This window comes from Miscanthus floridulus, chromosome 5 (assembly GCF_019320115.1).
Source record: "Miscanthus floridulus cultivar M001 chromosome 5, ASM1932011v1, whole genome shotgun sequence".
NCBI lineage: Eukaryota > Viridiplantae > Streptophyta > Magnoliopsida > Poales > Poaceae > Miscanthus > Miscanthus floridulus.
In genome coordinates, this window is record NC_089584.1 from 121,777,508 (window position 1) to 121,798,489 (window position 20,982).

A 20,982-nucleotide genomic window follows, 5' to 3' on the forward strand; every position below is an offset into this window, starting at 1 on the left:
GATTTGAGGAGTTGATAGGTCTGCTCGTGTTGAATAGTCTATTATTCACATGCTATGATCCTTTTTCCATCTGAATCGGCTCTTTTACCCGATTCGTCTACGCTTTTATAGATATGACACGCTCTCATGAACCTCTTGAAGTATGGTCGATTCTTTGAATTCTCTGGATTTAGTTTATTGTTATCATCATAGCTGCATCGATCCAGTTGAACCTCACTGTTGATGGTAATGGATTAGGTCTAGACGGTTCGTGGGTCAGTCTGTATCAAATAGTCCATTGTGTGCATGGCATATACCTTTTCCTTACTAAATTCATTGGCTCTACACTACGTATTGACCGGAATCTGATTTAGCCAGTGATGTATCTCTGACACATACATGTTAATAGTTCAAGGGAAAGAATCACTAAAATTAGGTACGTCGCCATTGTCATTATAAAATCAGTCACAACCCGCGAGCGTTACAGTTCTTAACAGCCGATTTTCTTCTTCTATCGGGTTATTTAATCAATTTTTTCCGTTTGGCTGTCAGCCCACTGGATCACCAAGCACTCATCAGCATTGTCGATCACCACTAACGTTGCCCGACCACACACTATGAATGGATATAAAATAACGATGGTTCGTGGTCGGCATCACTAGCGCGTGCTCGACAACACTAGTGAGTGGTCGGACATCTCTATGATCTAGTGGGCTAACACTGGCTGCTCCCGAAGTGGCACACTTAAAACTGTTTGGGCAAAGAACGGTATGTTCCACCTTAAATTACTGATAAACTTTCTCTCCTTGTCAATTGCAGATCAAATTGACTAACACGCCCTCGGGAGGAATTCGTAGGGTCGACTGGTCCTGCGTTGAAGCCAAGCGGATCTCGAACCTTGCTCTGTCAAGCATATCCTTTCGGCTTACTGTGTGTCGACGTATTTTCGTGCCGACAGTATGTTACAATTATTTTAGATGAATGTTGCAAAAGTAGATCAGAATATTGCAATGGGTGTATATATTGCAAAGGTCTATTTCCAATGTTTCATCTTTATTTTTGGACGTATTGTTGCAAATGTGTTTATATGAATGTTGCATACATTTCACACATATGCTGCAAGTGTTTTAACTGCATATTGTGTATATTTGCAATGGTTTTCATGTGTTTTTACAAGTGTTTCAGAAGCATATTTCAAATGTTTTATTTGTCTTCAGACATATGTTGCACGTATTTTATCTTAATATTTTAAAAGTAAATTGAGTATTGTATATGTTGCAACGTGCGTGAGAAACGGAGGCGACACGAGCGATCCCCTCGCACGGTCTGGCAGCGGGCGGCGTTAGGCAGGGTGGACCCGCATGGGATCGTGAAACCCAGTCATAGACGGGGCGTGCTGGGTTTTTTTTTTTACGAGCGCGAGCGTGGATCGCTAGTACTGCAGCGCGGGTATGCGGACGAGGGCCTCGGACAGGACGACCGGACGCTAGTGGTGCCGTAAGAAAAAATCCGTTTGTTGCCCTTGCATTGGCCAGATAGCTTTAAATTGCGGGTGTATTTTTTACAAGCTCAAGCTCGACTGTTACCGTCCACGTGAATCTCAATCTATCATCATGTCCGTATTGCGTTCCAGCAATTACCTGTCCCACGTAGGAGTCCATGTAGCACTGCGCTTGGCGTTTACTGGCTCAGTGAAATAAAAGATCACTTTAGTCCGTGTTTAGTTTCTCTCCTAAAATTTACTGTCTATCCTATCGAATATTTGATACATACATAGAGTATTAAATATAAACTAAAAAATAACTAATTGTATAGTTTACGACTAATTTACGAGACGAATCTTTTAAGCCTAATTAGTCTATGATTTGACAACGTGGTACTACAGTAACACACATGCTAATGATAGATTAATTAGGCTTAATAAATTCGTCTCGTGGATTACCAGAGGATTGTATAATTTATTTTTTCAGTATGCGAACACCCTGAATTTACACACTGAATTTAAACGATGGGCGTGTTTAGTTCGGCCAACTTTGGAGGTGCAAACTTTGCACAGTAAAAGATTTTTCACTGTAGTATTTTGTTTGTATTTGTAAATTATTGTCCAAATATTGACTAATTAGGCTCAAAAGATTCGTCTTGCAAAGTTAAAGCAAACTATGTAATTATTTTTTAATTTCGTCTATATTTAGTACTCCATGCATATACCGTAAGTTTAATATGATGAGAAATCTTCTTTTTGCATAGTATTAAAGTTGGAAGTTTTGAGGAACTAAACAAGGGCGATCCTTCCCATCACCAGAAGCAGTCCGTATAAATAGCGATTGGCCCCATTCCAGACGCAGACATCGTCGTATTATAATCCCCTAGATTCTCAAACCTACGCTAGGCAGGGAGAGGGGGGCCTGCAGCAGCTGCAGGGCAGCAGGGGCCCTCTCCTCCTCCTCTATAGTATTCTGCCACGCCCTCCAATCCCTCAACAACATTTTGAGCCACGCGACGCGCGACGCTGCCTGTTGGATCCGCCCGTGAAGAAATCTCTGCGTCGGCTCATGCACGCAGCACGCGGCGCCGGCCTCCCTCTTTGCCCGCCCCCCTTGGCCTCTTGCGAAAATAAGAATTCCGGTTGCATCCCCGTCTCCAATCCATGAGCGGTCGATTCGATTTAAATAGGGGACAAAGATCGGGCGCAGGTGCTGGCACGCATCAGGTTTGATTTTTTGGTGCTATCTCCTTGTTCCCTCGGATTGTCCTTCTCGTTGTCGCCGCCGCCGGCCAGCGATACCGAGAGGTTAAGGGGGGAGGGGCATCATGGACTCGCACAAAGGGGCAGCAGCGGGAGGCGGGGGCGAGGTGAGGCGGATCAACGTGGTCTACTTCCTGAGCCGCGGCGGCCGGACGGACCACCCGCACCTCTTCCGCGTCAACCACCTCAACCGCGCCGGCGGCGTCCGCCTCCGCGGTACGTTCGTCGGCCGTTCTTCCTCCATTTTCAGATCCATTTTTGCATCTACTACGTGCGATCGTCGATCAATGCCGCTCATTATTCTTTGCCGTTCGTGCCGAACCGTTTTGTTCGTTCAGATGTCAAGAGGTGGCTCTCCGAGCTGCGCGGCAAGGACATGCCGGACAATTACTCCTGGTCCTACAAAAGGTAGTATGATTATCGATGAACCGCAGTGCAGCATTTCTGCCTTCCTATAAATATGACGAGGATTTTCTTTGGTTGCCAGTTCATTCATTTCTTTCTTTGGCTGTGTCGATCTGTATTGATTGAATGTTACTAATTTCTTGATCCATGTCGATATTATTCTGTTAGACTAGAGGTTCTAGTCTATTTAATTTCCTTATATATACATAATCCTCCCATTATTCCTCATCACCAGGAAGTACAAGGCCGGGTACGTGTGGCAGGACCTGAAGGACGACGACCTCATCACGCCCGTCTCCGACAACGAGTACGTGCTCAAGGGCTGCGACGTCCGGGGAACACCTCCTCCCTGCGTCCAAGCGCCAAGAAGGACTTCTTCCTTAGGTGGACTCATCCACGCCTGAATTTCCATTCCATTTTGTTTCTATCTGGCCTAGGTTTTCTCATCATTCAATCTTTTTGTTTTGCGGAATGGTTTTTGTTATCATTTCTTCGTTGAGGTTAACAATTCGACCCGCTGTCGTTTATACCAGGCGAGAAGAAACGCAAGGAGGAAGAGGAAGACGTGACGCCGTGCAACGACGATCAGAACGGCCCCGTGGAGGTGGTACTGACGACGCCGGACTCCGACGAGAGCTCCCCGAAGCCGCCGCCGCCTGCGGACCAGGACTCGCCCGGAGGCTGCGAGTCGGCGCGCCGCAGCACGGCCCCGTTCAAGGTCGAGAAGCCGCAGGGCCTCGACGAGCAAAAGCATCAGGAGCAAGTGGTGATCAAGATCGAGGTGTCACGGTCACAGAACCACCAGCGGCAAAAACACGAGGACAAGGAGGAGGACGACGAAGGAGAAGCGGCAGCCGAGAAGGCCGATACCAAGGCTGCGGCGATAGAGGAGCAGCCGCAGGGAGAGGGAGCGGCGGGGGGCGTCAGGGGCCACGCGCACGCGGTGGGGAAGCAGGCGCGGAGGATGCGCGTGGCGCGGGCGCTCCACAACATGCTGACGTGCGCGCGCGCCGACGCCGACGACGCCGCGCTCCGCCCCCTGGCGGCGCGGCAGCAGGACGGCGGCGGCGGCGACTGGCCGCCGCCGCCCACGCCGACGTGCCCCGGCATGGAAGGCTGCGGCCTACGGTGAGTTGTTGGAAACGCATATTCACGTCACGCGGCACACAAGAATCGGTCAGCACGCAGGCCGATCCAATTCGATGGCTTGGTTTGGTTAGTTCCTTTTTGCTAACTTTTGCAAGCGCGTACGTGCGTGCGTGCGTGCGTGGCAGCGTGAGCCGGAACCGGAAGGCGGCGAGGCCGCCGAAGGGCGGCAAGGAGAAGCAGCAGCGCAAGCGAGACGGGGAGAAGAAGCACGACGCAAACAAGCCGGCCACCCTGCCGCGTTGCTCGTAAGTGCCGCTGCCTGCGATGCTTCTGTTGTTCACTACTGGCTGTGTGTGCTTGTTTAATTTCTCGTTAACCTGATCGATTCGGTTCGGTTCTGAGTTCTGACCCCGTTGCATGCTGGTCGCTCGGTCTCGCTGTGATTCGGCCAATCGGGTTTCATTCATGTGCTCAATCGGTTCCGTTCAGCTCCGCCTGCCCGTGACAGCAGGGGAAGAGATTCTGATTCTCTTTACTAGACTAGATAATGGCGATAAATTGCCAGGTCCGTACTGTTTCATTCGTGGATCTTGTACAAGGTAGGGTCAAGTTATCCCGTGCGAGTAGAAGACGAAAGAGGGTGCATTTTTAAACATTCAAATTTATTCGTAGATTATTCTTAAGGTTTTAATATAGGAGTATAGGAAGTATATTATCCAGTGACAAGAACATATGCCGATACTGACGTGCTAACAGCTTCCCGTACTTGCATCTGTTAGAACCCCACTGATCCAAATTATTTGTCCCAAATTATTATAGGTTTTAACATGGTCAGTCGATAAGGCCTGCTCACCTAGTCGACCAGGCTGAACGACTACTGGTGTACATTTCTGAATTTGGTGTGTCTGAATTTTGCTTGGCCGTGCTGTTCGGTTCTACTTCCTCTGTCTCAAATTATTTGTCGTTTTTGATTTTTGTGCCGTAAGTTTGACTCGATTTGTAGAAAATACATGCAACATTTATATCTCTAAATAAATTTATTAAAAAACTAGATTCAAAAATCTTTCTAATGATACCAATTATATACCATAAATATTTATATTTTATCAAAGTTGTTTCTCGGAAAACGAAAATGATAAATATTTTGGGACGGAGTAGTACCCTGAGCATTGGTGTGTGTTGCAATTAGTAACAGGTTGTCAAGCAGAGATTCTCCACGCAGTATTAATAATACGCTATGCCTGCCGTCTCACGTACGCATTTTTTTGACAACGTGGATGGATGGACGCAGGCAGTGCGGGAAGGAGTTCAAGCCGCAGGAGCTGCACTCGCACATGCAGTCGTGCCGGGGCTTCAAGGAGCGGATGAGGAGCAGCACCAGCGCCCGGCCCAGCACCGACAGGAGGCGCAACTGGCCGACCGCCGGCCACTACTCCTCGGAGTCGGAGCGGCCGTCCTCAGCCTCCGCCGTCTTCCTGCTCACGGAATCCTGACGGGATCGCCATTCGTCAACTGAACTGATTGCTCTTCTAGCTGATCTCCAAAATGAATTCAATACACTAATGTTGCGGAATGGGATGTACATCGTGCGTGCGGATCGAATGAAGCGACGTTGTTGGGATCATTTTGTCTAGTTCTGGCAGTGTGCAGCAGTACATATATACCTGTTTGTCTCGACATTTTGCTTGCCTCATCTGTGAATAAAAAATAGATGACTTTCTGTATTTGATCGCCTCTGTGCATCGATGTTTGGGTTAACAGTGTGTGCTTGCTGCTTTGGACCGTTCCTAAGCTTTCAGGTAGCCAGTGCAAGTAAATATAAACTTTTTAGATCAGGCAATAGTCACTGCTGTCTAAAGAAGAAGAGGAAAGAACGATGAAAGAGGGATGCAGACATTTAGAAGGCGTGGCGCTACAACTTTTTGGCTCCAGTGAGTGGAAGAATCTCAAGAGGATAGGAGTTTAATGCATGTGTGTTTTGATCTGCCTTCTCTTGAAGCTGGGAGTTTAGTGTTGTCTGGTTGGTGTTCAGTGGAGCTTTGGACATCTTGTTTTGTCACCTGTGTTTGTCAGGTTAGTCCGATTAGCGGAAACTTGTCAGGTTTGTCTGGTTGGGGTTCAGTGGAGCTTTGGACATTTTGATTTGTTGCCTTCTAATGTAAGGTCACCTGTGTTTGTCAGGTTAGTCCGATTAGCGGAAACTTGTCAGGTTTGCCCGCCTAGCGGAAGCTTGGGCTCAGTCCCTTTCTTGTAAGTTTAAGCCATAAGCATTCACTGCAGAATGTGAAGGCTGGAATCTTTTTTCCGTAATCTAAAAAAAAAGTAAATATAAACTCGACCGGTCCTTCGGATCATGCCATGTGTTTGTCTTGAGTTGTAACGGTCATCACTCATCAGATACGGTGGTGTGTGGCAGCGCAGTTATTTTTGCTAAGCCAACAGCGCGTGGAACAATTACGTGCATTCGTGTATAGTACTACAATGGTTCCATCATGGCGTACGGTGCGGGGGAGTAGCAGCTACGAGCCTACGACGACATGTAGGCACGAATCGTGAATTCGTGACGGAGCACGTAGGCAAGCTACGGCCGGCCGGCCGGCCACTCTTCATGTAATTGTCGGCGGGGCGCGAAGAGAGGACCGAGCCCGGCCAGGTGGACGTCGGCGTCGGCAGCACGATGGGGGAGGGGCAGAGGGAGGGCGGCCGGCAATTAACCAGCGCGCGGAAGGCAAGAGGCAGAGCGGGGAAGTGTGAGGGATGCCCTCGTGCCCGGGCGGCCGGGTCACTGTGGCAGAATCATTCAAAATAGCATACTTACGGAGATACTCGTCTTCCACCAGACACTAACCATCTCGAAAGCAAGCTACAGCAGGCGGTATCCGTCGGGCACACCCTAAGAAAGAACCCGAAAGATCCACATTTTTTCCAAGGATCAAATAATGAGAACAAGTTACAATACTTATCCATTTCATACATCAGAGTTTCTTAAAAAGTACATTATTACAATACCAAATATCAGAGTGCGAAATGATAAACAGCGAAATTTAAAAATATACATCTAACGATAGGGACGAGGATCCGTCTGAGCCTACCAGAAGAATCCTCCACACAAGGTACTTCTTATGCATCACCTGCAACAGGGGTAAATAAACCATGGGTACACAATGTACTCGTAAGACTTATCCGACTAGGGGGGATAATTTCCCGACTCCAAGGAATATGATAAGCTTTATGGTTTGCTAATTTTTTTTGGCAGAAAGCAATACTAATAGTGAGTCCTTATTTATGTATTATTATTAGTCGTATTAAGTTATTATCTAGCCAATCTATATAAGCACATGTTCTACTTTCAAGCAAGGGTTGAGCAATCAGTTCTATTTCTTCTCCTTTTAACTTTCAGTTCTTACTAGAGTGCTAAATCGCAGACAAGCCGTACCGGATTTTCTGGCGGTTCGCGAATCAATGTGCCCAGCTGGGTGCCCCGAAAACACACGCCCCACTTGTACCCCAGGCACAAGCAGGACTAACCCATCACTCTCTTGTCCCGGGTGTCCAGGTCCCCGTCCAAACTTGGACTCCTAGCCCCACTCCTGAATCCCAGACTCAATGCGGTCCAAGGACCTCCACCATCTCCGCCTTCAATCAGTCGGTCCGAAAAGAGCCGGATCCGCGACAAGAGAGCAACAAGTCTTCCCTACGCCCATACCCAAGTATGCGCTTGGGACAATAAATCTGTGACTTGCCTAGAGTCATATACAACGACCGGTCCTTAATCGAAACAGACAGAAAAAAGTATAACCAAGCTATGCCCTGTCGACCTATACTAGTAGGATTTATGGGCAGATATATTTATGCATGTAGTTTCTATAAAATGCCTGTAACTTAAATGCACATCATAGATATATATTCAGTGATCATTTAAAATAGGGGTTATGCACCGGGGCTTGCTTTGGGCAGGCGACAGGTCAGCAAGGTCAGCACCAGCAGGCTCCGACGCTCCCTCCTGCACGAGGATCTCCTCCTCGTACTCCTCAATCACCTCGTCGTACTCCTGTTCGTCGACGGGCACGAATTCTACCAGCTCGCGATCTATGTGAAATGATGATGCCATGCTTAATGATATGACAACAGCAACTCTTAAAATAAAAGTACGTTGATTTAACTACTAAGCTAGTCATACCGACCACGGTGCTAAGCTATATATTGTTACCACTAAGTTTGAAATATGACATTCGTTACTACTATAGCAACTACAGGTGTTCTTATCCCTAACACTAATTTTACGCTATATACGATAAAGCAAGGGTAATAGCTACTCTATCTAACAACTCATTCTAAGGCTGCAAAATTTACAGTAAGTACATAATGACCTAGGGAACCTACTGTAAAAATTTATGTCTATAGCCATCACCAATTATCCACAAATATTAATCAACATAATATTAGCTCTCTAGTTTTTGAATTTATGACCCAATACTTACCACAGGTAACTGTTGTCTAACTATACTACTAAGTGGATGGTATTTTTACGAACCTAACAAAATTAGTCTCACTATTTTTGGACCACTACATAATTTACTATAAATTATCAAAGTTCAGCTTGAAAACTAAATTGAATAAGCATTTCTACTTTACTGAAAATTGAAGAAAACAATTTCTAACCTGCGGCCCAACACACGCGGCTCGGCCCACAATGGCGCGACGCGCGCGTCAGCACAACGCGGCCCACGCGCGGGCGCAGCCCAGCCGGACAACGGCCCGTGGAGGGAAGGATCCGCGTGCGACGGCAAAAATGTAGGAATGCCCCCCGGACTTCTCTGTATTCTCTGCGAGCTCTAAGGCACTATTCCTATAGTCTATGGCATTACAGCTACGCCCTCGAAATATCTATCTTTACATCAGCGACATCCCCGACACCCGCGTGCATGCTCCGGCGCGGCGGCGCTGGCACCGGCGGCCTACGCCGGCCACAGTAGGCCTTCCCCACCCCAACACCGAGCCGACCATTACCTAGGAGTGAACGTGAAGTGTCGGGCGAAGAAAACGCGAGTCAAGCTGTAGTAGCGCGGTCCGACCACAGCTGCGGAGGTCCTGCAGTTGCGGCGGTGCCGTTCCTGTTAACATCAGCAAGGCCAGGGCAAAATAGGTAGCTAGTGAGCTCCAGTGACTCACCGAGGATCCCTACGATGCGGTCGTTCATCCGAAGATGGCCCGAACCGAACGGGCCACGTGCACCCGGGAGGTGCGGCGATGCACGGCAATGACACGGGCACGTTAGGGAATGCTCTACGGCGGTAGAGCCTCGACCGTGGTGAGCAGGGTGATAAACAGCTGGAGGAGAGGCTAGTAGTGCAATGAATTGAAATGGTTTGCCTTGGTTACGCGGCTTGCCGACGACGCAGGCCACCCTGGTCTTATGGACCTGGCGGAATAGCGATTTCAAATTGAGGCTCTGTGCGGTGATATGCGCAGCGAGGTGGGCACGGTTGCGTGGCTAGCTACCCAACGAAGCCGAGGATGCGACGAATTTGATTATAGTGCTGTGGTCACGGCGAATTGAAGGAAGGGGGGTCTCGTCGGCCAAGGCGACAGCAAAGACAGGGGGTCCTGGCGCGGCATGGCTTGGCACAGCCGTGGTCGTCAACGCAACGTACTTGTGCACATAATGATGGGAACAGCGAGGCGTGCCTAGGCGGTCGTCCGCACGACCGAACCCTTAAGATGACAAAGCTCGGTGACGTGGCACAACGGACGACGCTGGACAAAGGAAGCACTAGTGCAACATGACGCCGAAGCGATGGTGGAGCAGGCGGTCGTCCCATGCGCGTGCAACCGTGGCGAGTCAACGGGACCAGTGCTGGGCACGGCGATGGGTGGCATAAATTATAACATTTGTTTCGTGTTTCCGACGAACGACTCCAAGCTATGTACATTACTATATTACACACATCCACAGACAAGTATGATGCTCATGCAGTGTTTTAGCAAAAACAGTACAATGTAACATCGAGGGTGTTACAAATCTACCCCCCTAAAACAAAATCTCGACCCGAGATTTCATGTGCCTAGTGTGAGAAAGAGGTAGGGAATACATTTTGGCGCAGCAACTAACTATCAGAGCCGGCGAGAAGGTGGGGGTATTGCTGCAATAGGTAACTCTCTTGTTCCTAGGTGGCTTCATCCTCTGAATGGTTTTGCCACTACACCTTGTAGAATTTTACCACTCTGTTTCTGGTCACTCTTTCTTTCTCATCCAGGATTTTTATAGGATGCTTCACATAAGTTAAATCTGGCTGGAGGGGAAGCTCTTCAATTTCCATAGCTTCTTCGGGAGCATGTAGACATTTCTTCAATTACGATACATGAAACACATTATGTACCGTAGATAAAATATCAGGAAGCTAGAGACGATAAGCAATGGGGGCCACACGGTTGCAACACCTGGTATGGGCCCACATACCAAGGGGCTAGCTTGCCATGGACACCAAACCGATGCACCTCTCTCATAGGAGACACCTTGAGGTACACATAGTCCCTAGCTACAAACTCCAAAGGCCTCCTTCGCTTGTCTGCGTAAGACTTTTGTCGGCTTTGAGCTGCCTTCAAGTGGCTTCGAATAATGTTTACTTTATCTCGAGCCTCTTTTATGAAATTAGACCCAAAGTATCCACGGTCCCCCACTTCAACCCAGTTCAGTGGCGTTCTACACTTCTGCCCGTATTGAGCCTCAAATGGTGCCATGCGGATGCTCTCTTGGTAGCCGTTATTGTAAGAAAATTTAGCTAACTTCAAGCACTTATCCCACTTCTCAGGAAAAGAGATGGCATAGGCCCTGAACATATCCTCGAGCACCTGGTTCACCCTTTTAGTTTGACCATCAGTTTGTGGGTGGTATGCTGAGCTTCTAAGAATATGAGTCCCCAGACAGTGCTGCAGTTGCTCCCAAAAATAAGAGGCAAAGATTGACCCTCTATCAGAGACGATAGTCAGGGGAACTCCATGAAGGGTCACAATCTGATCAAAATATATCTCAACATACTTCTTAGTTGTATATCTAGTGTCCACCGAGAAAAAATGAGCAGACTTGGTGAAATGGTCCACAATGACCCAAATAGAATCGAAGCCCGTGGAGGTGCGGGGTAAACCTATAATGAAATCCATAGAAATATCCTCCCATTTACAAACAGGAATGGGCAAGGGCTACAAATATCCTGGGTATGCATATGATCTGCTTTAACCCTACCACAAGTGTCATACTCCATGACGTGCCAGGTGATATCCTGCTTCATGTTAGAACACCAGTACAAGTGCCGCAGATCATGATACATCTTGTTACTGCCAGGATGAATAGACAGTTTTGAATGATGAGCTTCATTCAAAATCTTTCTTTTCAGCTCTTCATTGGATGGAACCACCAGTCTATCCTTATATCTCACCACTCCATGTTCATCAACACTAAAGTGAGGGCCACGCCCTTCAGCCATCAACTTCCTGATGTGAGGAATCTCTTCGCGGTCTTCCTTTTGCTCCTGAATAATCTGCTCCAACAATTCTGAGGTCAATGCAACATGAGCCAACACTTCAGCATGGTCGAGAGACAAAGTTGTTTCCTCAACCTGATGTGACTTTCAGCTCAAAGCATCGGCCACTACATTGGCCTTTTCTGGGTGATAATGGACTTCTAAGTTATAATCCTTTATCAATTCTAACCATCTCCATTGCCTCATGTTCAGCTCAGACTGGGTGAAAATATACTTGAGGCTCTTGTGATCTATAAAGATATGCACTTTGTTGTCCAACGGATCGTGCCTCCAAATCTTCAGAGCGTGGACCACAGCAGCTAGCTCTAAGTCATGGGTGAGATAATTCACCTCATGCTTTTTCAGTTGGCGCGAAGCATAAGCTATCACACGCCCATCATGCATAAGCACACACCCCAACCCCGTCTTCGAGGCATCACAGTATACATCAAAGGGCCTATTAATATCTGGTTGGGCCAACACATGAGCAGTGGTTAGGAATGTCTTAAGAGTTTGGAAAGCTTCTTCATAGGCTGGGCTCCAGTCAAACTTAGCTTCTTTTTGGAGCAGCTTGGTCATTGGCTGGGCTATCTTGGAGAAATCAGGAATGAAACACCGATAGTTTCTAGCCAGACCAAGGAACTGACAAATCTAATGCACAGACTTGGGAGACTTCCAATCCAATACATCTTGCACCTTGCTAGGATCTATAGAAACGCCTTCCGGTGTCAACACATGACCCAAAAACTGCACTCGATCTAACCAAAATTCGCACTTGCTGAATTTAGCATATAGCTTGTGCTCCCTTAGTCGAGTTAGTACTATCCGAAGGTGTCGGGCATGCTCTTCATCATTCTTAGAATAGATCAGGATGTCATCAATGAAAACTACCACAAACTTATCCAGCTCTGGCATAAAAACTGAATTTATCAGGTACATGAAGAAGGCAGGAGCATTGGTAAGACCAAAAGACATCACTAGGTACTCATATAGTCTATATCTACTAGAGAAAGTTGCCTTTGGTATATCATGTGGCCTGATCTTGATCTGATGATAGCCTGATCGGAGGTCAATCTTCATGAACACCTTGGCGCCAACTAGCTGATCGAACAAAGTGTTTATGTGGGGCAAAGGATACTTGTTCTTAACTGTTACCGCATTAAGAGGGCGATAATTCACACACATCCGCAAAGTATCATCCTTCTTCTTCACGAAAATAGTCGGGCAACCCCATGGTGAAGAACTAGGACGGATGAAACCCTTGTCCATCAACTCTTTCAGCTGCTTCTTCATTTCAGTTAGTTCCCTTGGAGCCATGTGGTATGGGCATCTGGAGATAGGGGCAGTACCAGGCTCAAGCTCAATGGAGAATTCTACCTCTCGGTCCGGTGGCAACCCAGGAAGATCTTCGGGAAAAACATCTGAGAACTCATATACTACCAGAATGAAGGTAAGATCAGGAGAGGCTTTAGCATAGGCAGCAATAGGCAAGACTAGATCTGAGGGTACAATAAAAGACATCCTATCCTCAGAATAAGGAAGCCATAACTCCACACTTCTCCTCTTCATATCCAATACTACCTCATACACCCGCAATCAGTTCATTCCAAGAATAGCATCAATGCCTTGCCCAGGCATGACCATGAACTATCGGCGGTAAGTGTGGGTGGCTAATACCAAACTTACTGTATCCGTGCAGGTATTGATGAACAATTGTGAACTCGCAGTATGGATCTTATAGGCATACGGTATAGCCATAAGTGGTAAGTTGTGCCGCTCTACAAACCCCATGATCATAAAGGAATGTGATGTACCAGAATCGAACAACACCAAAGCTGGATGGGAGTCGATGGTAAACATACTAGCCATCACCGGCTTCTGCTGCAAAATCTACTCAGCATCTGTGAAATGCACTTGGCCGGATTTGCTGGGCACTTTCTTCTTGATTATGGTCCTCTTGACAAGCCTAGAGTTCGCTAATGGTTGAGCGGGCTGAGCTGGCTGGTTCTGGGGACAAGCTCAGGCATAGTGGCCATCTTTGCCACACTTGAAGCAAGCACCTGGCTTGTTCCCAAACCCCTAACGAGGTGGGACCTGCTGTCCCTGAGACTGATGGGGCTGCACCTGTTATGGGGGTGCACGGTATTGTGTAGAGGAAGTTTGCGAAGTCTACGGGGGCTGCCAGAATAAAGGCCCGCCTGATGATTGATAGGGCCCCCGTCGGACAACCTATATCTTCTGTGTGTGAGGGTGGCTAGAGGATCCAGCTACCACCCGTTTCCTCTTCCACTCGGCCTAAGACTCTCGCTGAAAACCCTCCATGATAATGGCAGCGTTTATCAGTGCCCCAAAGGTCTAATAGTTCACCGTGTATAGCTTCTCTTGAAGGATGGGAGCGAGACCACGAAAGAAGTGGTCCTTCTTCTTGTCATCAGAGTCCACATGGATGCCAACATACTGAGCCAAGTGATTGAACTTATTCACATAACCCATCACTATCATGCTCCCCTAGTGCAGCTCCAGGAACTCAGTCACCTTCCGGTTGATGACACCAGCAGGGATAAAGAACTCTTGGAAAGCGGTGGTGAACTCCTGCCAGGTTGCTAGATGATCAAGCTGCTCCATGGCATGGAAGGTGTCCCACCATGCGCTTGCAGAACCCAAAAGTTGTTGCACTGCAAAGCGCACCCTCTGCTTGTCAGACACGTCGAGCAGCAGAAACTTTTGCTGCATAATGCGAAGCTAGTGCTCCGCATCCAAGGGCTCATCAGACGGGGTGAAGGTGGGTGGGTGAGTCTTGAGGAAGTCCTGGTAAGAGGACGGTCCCTCAGGATGGCGGGCACCACCCCCGTTCCCACCGTTGCCCCCAGGGCCTCCACGGGCGAGACCCGCGATAGCTTGTGCCATTATGTCCATGGTATGGGCTAACTCTCGGCGAGCAACCAATAGCTCCGCCATCATGTTGGCATTGGTCATCAGAGGCGGCGGTGGCGGAGGAGGAGCCAAAAGTGGAGCCCCATGGCTCTCCCCGTTGGGCTCATGGGCCCGGCCACTCTCGCCGTGGCCCTCACCAAGACCGTGAGCCGCCCCAGCACTAGTGCTCCCATATCTAAACCTTAGACTCATCTATAAGAGATATAAACCATCCATTAAAACACACTCTCGATCAGAATCAAGGGATTAGATAAATGACAGCACATTTATTAAAGCATTCCGTGAGTTAGTCCTATCAATTTACTAATTCAATTATATGTAAAGAGGGATTTCAGTTGAAGTAAGATGCTATTATCATGATGCATGCTTCGGCCTATGCGCTCACTCAAGCTAGAATATAGCGGCATTCGTAAAACTTTTCGGCACATCGCACCCTCACTTCCCGTATACGAAGCGCTTTCTTACGCAACATAAGTTAGTGTACCTACAGAAAATTGATTAGATAAAGCCAGTGTCGCTATCCTAGATAGATCATATTGCTAGGGCTTATACTTATTTAACTTAACTTAATCGTATCCTACTTTTCGCAAAGCTTTTGTTGGTCAAATTTTTAGTTTTGAAAAAGAGTGATGAAACCCATGACCATTATTGGCTCTGGTACCAACTATGGCAGAATTGTCCGAAATAGCACACTTACGGAGGCGCTCGTCTTCCACCAGACACTAAGCACCCCAAAAGCAAGCTACAGTGGGCGGTATCCGTCGGGCACACCCCAAGGGAGAACCCGAAAGATCCACATTTTTTCTAAGAATCCAATAATGAGAATGAGTTATAATACTTGTCCATTTCATACATCAGAGTTTCTTAAAAAGTACATTATTACAATACCAAATATCAGAGTGCGGAATGATAAACAACGGAATTTAAAAATATACATCTAACGATAGGGACGAGGATCCGTTTGAGCCCACCAAAAGAATCCTCCACACAAGGTACTTCTCATGCATCACCTGCCACAGGGGTAAATAAACCCTGAGTACACAATGTACTCGCAAGACTTATCCGACTAGGGGAAATAATTTCCCGACTCCAAGAAATATGATAAGCTTTATGGTTTACTGGTTTCTTTTTGGCAGAAAACAATACTAATATTGAGTCCTTATTTATGTAATATTATTAGCCGTATTATGTTATCATCTAGCCAATCTCAGTGTTTTCCTAAACACTAAACGGTAAACAGTCGGTCACCTATCGTTTAGCCATTATTCGGGCAAAACGTCCAATTAAACGGGCTAAACGACCAATTAAACGGGGTAAACGGGTGATTAAACGGAAATGGTGCACCACCATGTAGCGTTTACACGGTGTTTAAATGGGCTAAACGGTCATTTAGGTGAACAGTGGCCAATCTATATAAGCACTTGTTCTACTTTCAAGCAAGGGTTGAGCAATCAGTTCTATTTCTTCTCCTTTCAACTTTCAGTTCTTACTACGGTGCTAAACCATAGACAAGTCGTATCGGATTTTCTAGCGGTTCGCGAATCAATGTGCCCAGCTGGGTGCCCCAAAAATACATGCCCCGCTTGTACCCTAGGAATAAGCAAGACTAACCCATCACTCTCCAGTCCTAGGTGTATAGGTCCCCATCCAAACTAGGACTCCCAGCCCCCACTCCCGAGTCCTAGACTCAGTGCGGTGCAAGGACCTCCACCATCTCCGCCTCCAATCAGTCGATCCAGAAAGGGCCGGATCCATGACAAGAGAGCAACAAGTTTTTCTGCGCCCATACCAAAGTATGCGGTCGGGATAATAAATCAATGACTTGCCTAGAGTCATATGCAACGACCGGTCCTTAATCGACACAGACAAGAAAAAAGTGTAATCGAGCTATGCCCTATTGGCCGCAGGACACAAGCCCTTACACCCACCAATTCTCAAACCATATCCCTGCCCGATCACCAGTTACCTTTACCATTTTATCATGAGTGATCATATTTTATTACTTATTTACGAGTAACGGCAGGTTACTCACGCTATCGATATCCTGAGCATAGCAGCTACTCGACCTGTACTAGTAGGACTCATGGGTAGATATATTTATACATGTAGTTTCTATAAAATGTCTGTAACTTAAATGCACATCATAGATATATATTTAGTGATCATTTAAAATAGGGGTTATGCACTAGGGCTTGCCTCGGGCAGACGACAGGTCAGCAAGGTCAGCACCAGTAGGCTCCGGGGCTCCCTCCTATACAAGGATCTCCTCCTCGTACTCCTCAATCACCTCGTCGTACTCCTGTTCATCGATGGGCACGAATTCTACCAACTCGCGATCTATATGAAATGACGATGCCATGCTTAATGATATGACAACAGCAACTCTTAAAATAAAAGTACATCGATTTAACTACTAAGCTAGTGATATTGACCATGGTGCTAAGCTATCTATTGTTACCGCTAAGTTTGAAATATGACATTCGTTACTACTATAGCAACTACAGGTGTTCTTACCCCTAACGCTAATTTTACGCTATATACGATAAAGCAAGGGTAATAGCTACTCTATCTAACAACTTATTCTAAGGCTACAAAATTTACAGCAAGTACATAATGACCTAGGGAACCTACTGTAAAATTTTTATGTCTATAACCATCACCAATTGTCCACAAATATTCCTACAAATATTAATCTACATAATATTGGCTCTCTAGTTTTTGAATTTATGACCCAATACTTGCCACAGCTATCTGCAGTCTAACTGTACTAACAAGTGGATGGTATTTTTTCAAACCTAACAAAATTAATCTCACTATTTTTGGACCACTACACAATTTACTATAAATTATCAAAGTTCAGCTTGAAAACTAAATTGAATAAGCAATTCTACTTTACTGGAAATTGAAGAAAACAATTTCTAACCCGCGGCCCAACATGCGCGGCTCGGCCCACAACGGCGCGACATGCGCGTCAGCGCGGCGTGGCCCATGCGCGGGCGCGGCCCAGCCAGACGACGGCCCGCAGAGGGAAGGATCCGTGTGTGACGGCAAAATGCAGGAATGCCCACGTACTTCTCTGTATTCCCTGCGAGCTCTAAGGCATTATTCCTATAGTCTACGGTTTTACAGCTACGCCCTCAGAATATCTATCTTTACATCAGCGATATCCCCGATGAAGGGGACCGTGATGCCTAAGAGGGGGATGAATTAAGCAACTTAAAATTCTAACTCTAAACTATGACCTCTTTTTCTGACCTTAGCAAAACCTATGCAAAAGACAAACTATCTAAATATGAAACTACGATTTTGCTAATGTATTGCTATCTCTACCGCAAAAAGAGTAATGCAATCAGTGTAAATGCGGAAGCTAAAGAGCAAGGTAGAGATATGCAAACTCTCATCGATGACTCAGGTATTTTTACCGAGGTATCGAGAAGCGCGCAAGCTTTCTCCTAGTCCTCGTTAGAGCCTCTCACAAGGAATCCCTTGCAAGGGCCAAGCTCCCAGCCGGGTAACTCCGTCGATAGCCTCGGGCTTTTCCCACGCGCAAGTGGGTCTCCGACGTGCCTTCCGGCAAGCCTCTCCCGGATGCTCCCCGTCGTCTTCACTATCAAGCTTTCGGCCGAAACGCTGCGGGCCTTGTTCCCTCCGGTACACGGTGGCGGCCATACCACAAACGCGGTTGGTGTGATCTCGTAAGACTATAAGCCCCTCCGATGTACAACAATGGTGCGCGCAAGCACCGAGTGGTAAGAGGTATGCAAACCTCACTAAACACTAGGCCTAAACCTAGAGCAAGCACATAAGCGGTGGTCTAATCAACCTAAGTACTTCGTAAAGCACATACGCTAATCACCTAATAAAACACTAAGCACTATGCAAGTGAAGATCACTAAAATGGTGTATTAACACCCTTAGTATGTTTCCTCAGCTCCACACACCTCATTTGGCCGGTTGGGGTTGTATTTATAAGCCCTAATGAGAAAGTAGCCATTGGGATGAAATCCTACTTTTTTGCTACTGACTGGACGCTGATCACGTCCTGACCGGACGCATCCGGTTGTCCCGACCGTTGGAGCCGTGATCCACTGATCGACGCTGCCAGCGTCCGGTCACATGCCACCGGACGCGTCTGGTCGCAAATTCGCTGCTCTGGAACCTCTTTGTACTCGATCGGACGCTGTTGTCCTGCATTCGGTCAGTTTGCCGCCAGCGTCCGGTCCAGCGTCTGGTCGCTGCTGCTGTTACCGAGCCTCCTGATCAGAGCGTCCGGTCGCTTTTCTCCAGCGTTCGGTCACCTTTGTGAGCTTGTTTCTTCGTGATCTTGCGTGCGGCTTGGTTCCTATCTTCGTGCTTGGACTTTGCTTGATATCTTAGGTCTTCTCTTGTGCTCCTAAGGTCTTCTTTGAGGTGTTGATCATCGGATCATCACGTCGCCTTTGTTCAAGTCACATCTTGCATCCTATTGAACTACAAAACAATCACTTGCAAATTCATTAGTCCAATTTGATTGTGTTGGTCATTAAACACTAAAATCTAAAGTAAATGGGCCTAGGGTCCATTTGTCTTACACCCGACACCCGCGTGCGCGCTCTGGCGCGGCGGCGCTGGCACCGGCGGCCTACGCCAGCCACATCAGGCCTTCCCCACCCCAACAACCGAGCCGACCCTTACCTAGGAGCGAACGTGAAGTGCCGGGAGAAGAAAACACGAGCCAAGCTGCAGTAGCGCGGTCCGACCACGATGACGGAGGTCCTACAGTTGTGACGGTGCCGTTTCGGTTAACATCAGCAAGGCCAGGGCAAAATAGGTAGCTAGTGAGCTCCAGCGACTCACCGAGGATCCCTACGATGCCGTGGTTCGTCCAAAGATGGCCCGAACCGAACTGGCCACGTGCGCTCGGGAGGTGCGGCGACGCACAGCAATGGCACGGCCGCGTCAGGGAATGCTCTACGGCGGTAGAGCCTCAACCATGGTGAGCAGGGTGATAAACAACTAGAGGAGAGGCTAGTAGTGCAATGAATTGAAATGGTATGCCTTGGTTACGCGGCTTGTCGACGGCGTAGGCCACCCTGATCTTATGGACCCGGCGGAGCGGCGATTTCAAATTGAGGCTCTGTGTGGTGGTATGCGCAGCGAGGTGGGGACGGTTGCACGGCCAGCTACCCAGCGGAGCCGAGGATGCGACGAATTTGATTATAGTGTTGTGGTCACGGCGAATTGAAGGAAGGGGAGGTCCCACCGGCCAAGGCGATAGCGAAGACAGGGGGTCCTGGCGCGGCATGGCTTGGCATAGCCATGGTCGTCAACGCAACGTACTTGTGCACATAACAACGGGAACAGCGAGGCGTGCCCAGGCGGCCATCCGCATGACCGAACCCGCAAGCCGACGAAGCTCGGTGACGCGGCACGGCGGACGACGCCGGTCAAAGGAAGCACTAGTGCAACATGACGCCGATGCGATGGTGGAGCAGGCGGTCGTCCCATGCGCGTGCAGCCGCGGCGAGTCAACGGGACCAGTGCCAGGCATGGCGATGGGTGGCGTGTAGCGCGGCCGAAGTACCGCGCAACGCGACGGGGAGGCAGCGCCACCAGAGCCCGGACGCAGCGCGTTAGCCACGGCGATGTGAACCGGGCGCCAGCGCGTGGCAGCACGCAACCAAGGCAGCAGCGCCGGAATCAAGCGCGCTACGTGCTAGCACATGACGGCGGTGAGGACGCGGCCGGCGCTTCGGCGCGCGTTGGGGCGAGCCAGCAGCGACGCCAAGCCGAGTGGCAGTGGTGACCGCGGTCAGCGTGGGCTTTGTCCAAAATAGGTGACGTGCACGGTTTTTAAAGCGATCGCAAAACTCTCCCCGAAGGTCCAAACGCCAAACTACTTCAATACTCCTGTGCGTACATAGAGCTATCGACCTAGGGCACAACATTGCACCACTCCTTAAGCCGGTCGCTCTACAAAGCTTGCCGAACATGGCTTCGTCGACCTGTTTTTAAACTTCGCGAAATGACTTAAACTTCGAACAATTTCGCGTCACCTCCCAATTCCTACCTACTTATATACTAGCTAGCAAACCTCGTCCTTGACCGCACACATTCCATCGTTGACTACGAAGCGTGTACTATAAACTTTATTAAAGTTCGCATAAATGTTCCACCTCATTTTTATCCGATAAAAATTCGCTTAGAATATTAATGATGTAACGTGACATAAAATATAAAATTTGTTTCGTGTTTTCGGCGAACGTTTCCAAGCTATGTACATTACTAGATTGCACACATCCACAGATAAGTACGATGCTCATGCAGTGT

At 48.0% G+C, this 20,982-nt stretch overlaps 1 protein-coding gene across 1 annotated transcript; it reads left to right on the top strand.

Annotated features, from left to right (window-relative positions):
• Nucleotides 1–2,369: 2,369 nt before the first annotated feature.
• On the top strand, nt 2,370–5,939 carry LOC136453339 (protein SOSEKI 1-like). Its single transcript, XM_066453908.1, has 6 exons — nt 2,370–2,941; nt 3,064–3,133; nt 3,366–3,514; nt 3,664–4,258; nt 4,405–4,524; nt 5,511–5,939. Exons 1-6 carry the CDS (start codon nt 2,791–2,793, stop codon nt 5,710–5,712), a joined length of 1,287 nt encoding a protein of 428 aa, XP_066310005.1. The 5' UTR covers nt 2,370–2,790; the 3' UTR covers nt 5,713–5,939.
• Nucleotides 5,940–20,982: the final 15,043 nt, after the last annotated feature.

Coding starts and splice junctions, on each gene's coding strand:
- LOC136453339 (XM_066453908.1), top strand. CDS start 2,791: ATGGACTCGCACAAAGGGGCAGCAGCGGGAGGCGGGGGCGAGGTGAGG. Junction 3,134..3,365: donor TACTCCTGGTCCTACAAAAG/GTAGTATGATTA, acceptor CCTCATCACCAG/GAAGTACAAGGCCGGGTACG. Junction 3,515..3,663: donor AAGAAGGACTTCTTCCTTAG/GTGGACTCATCC, acceptor CGTTTATACCAG/GCGAGAAGAAACGCAAGGAG.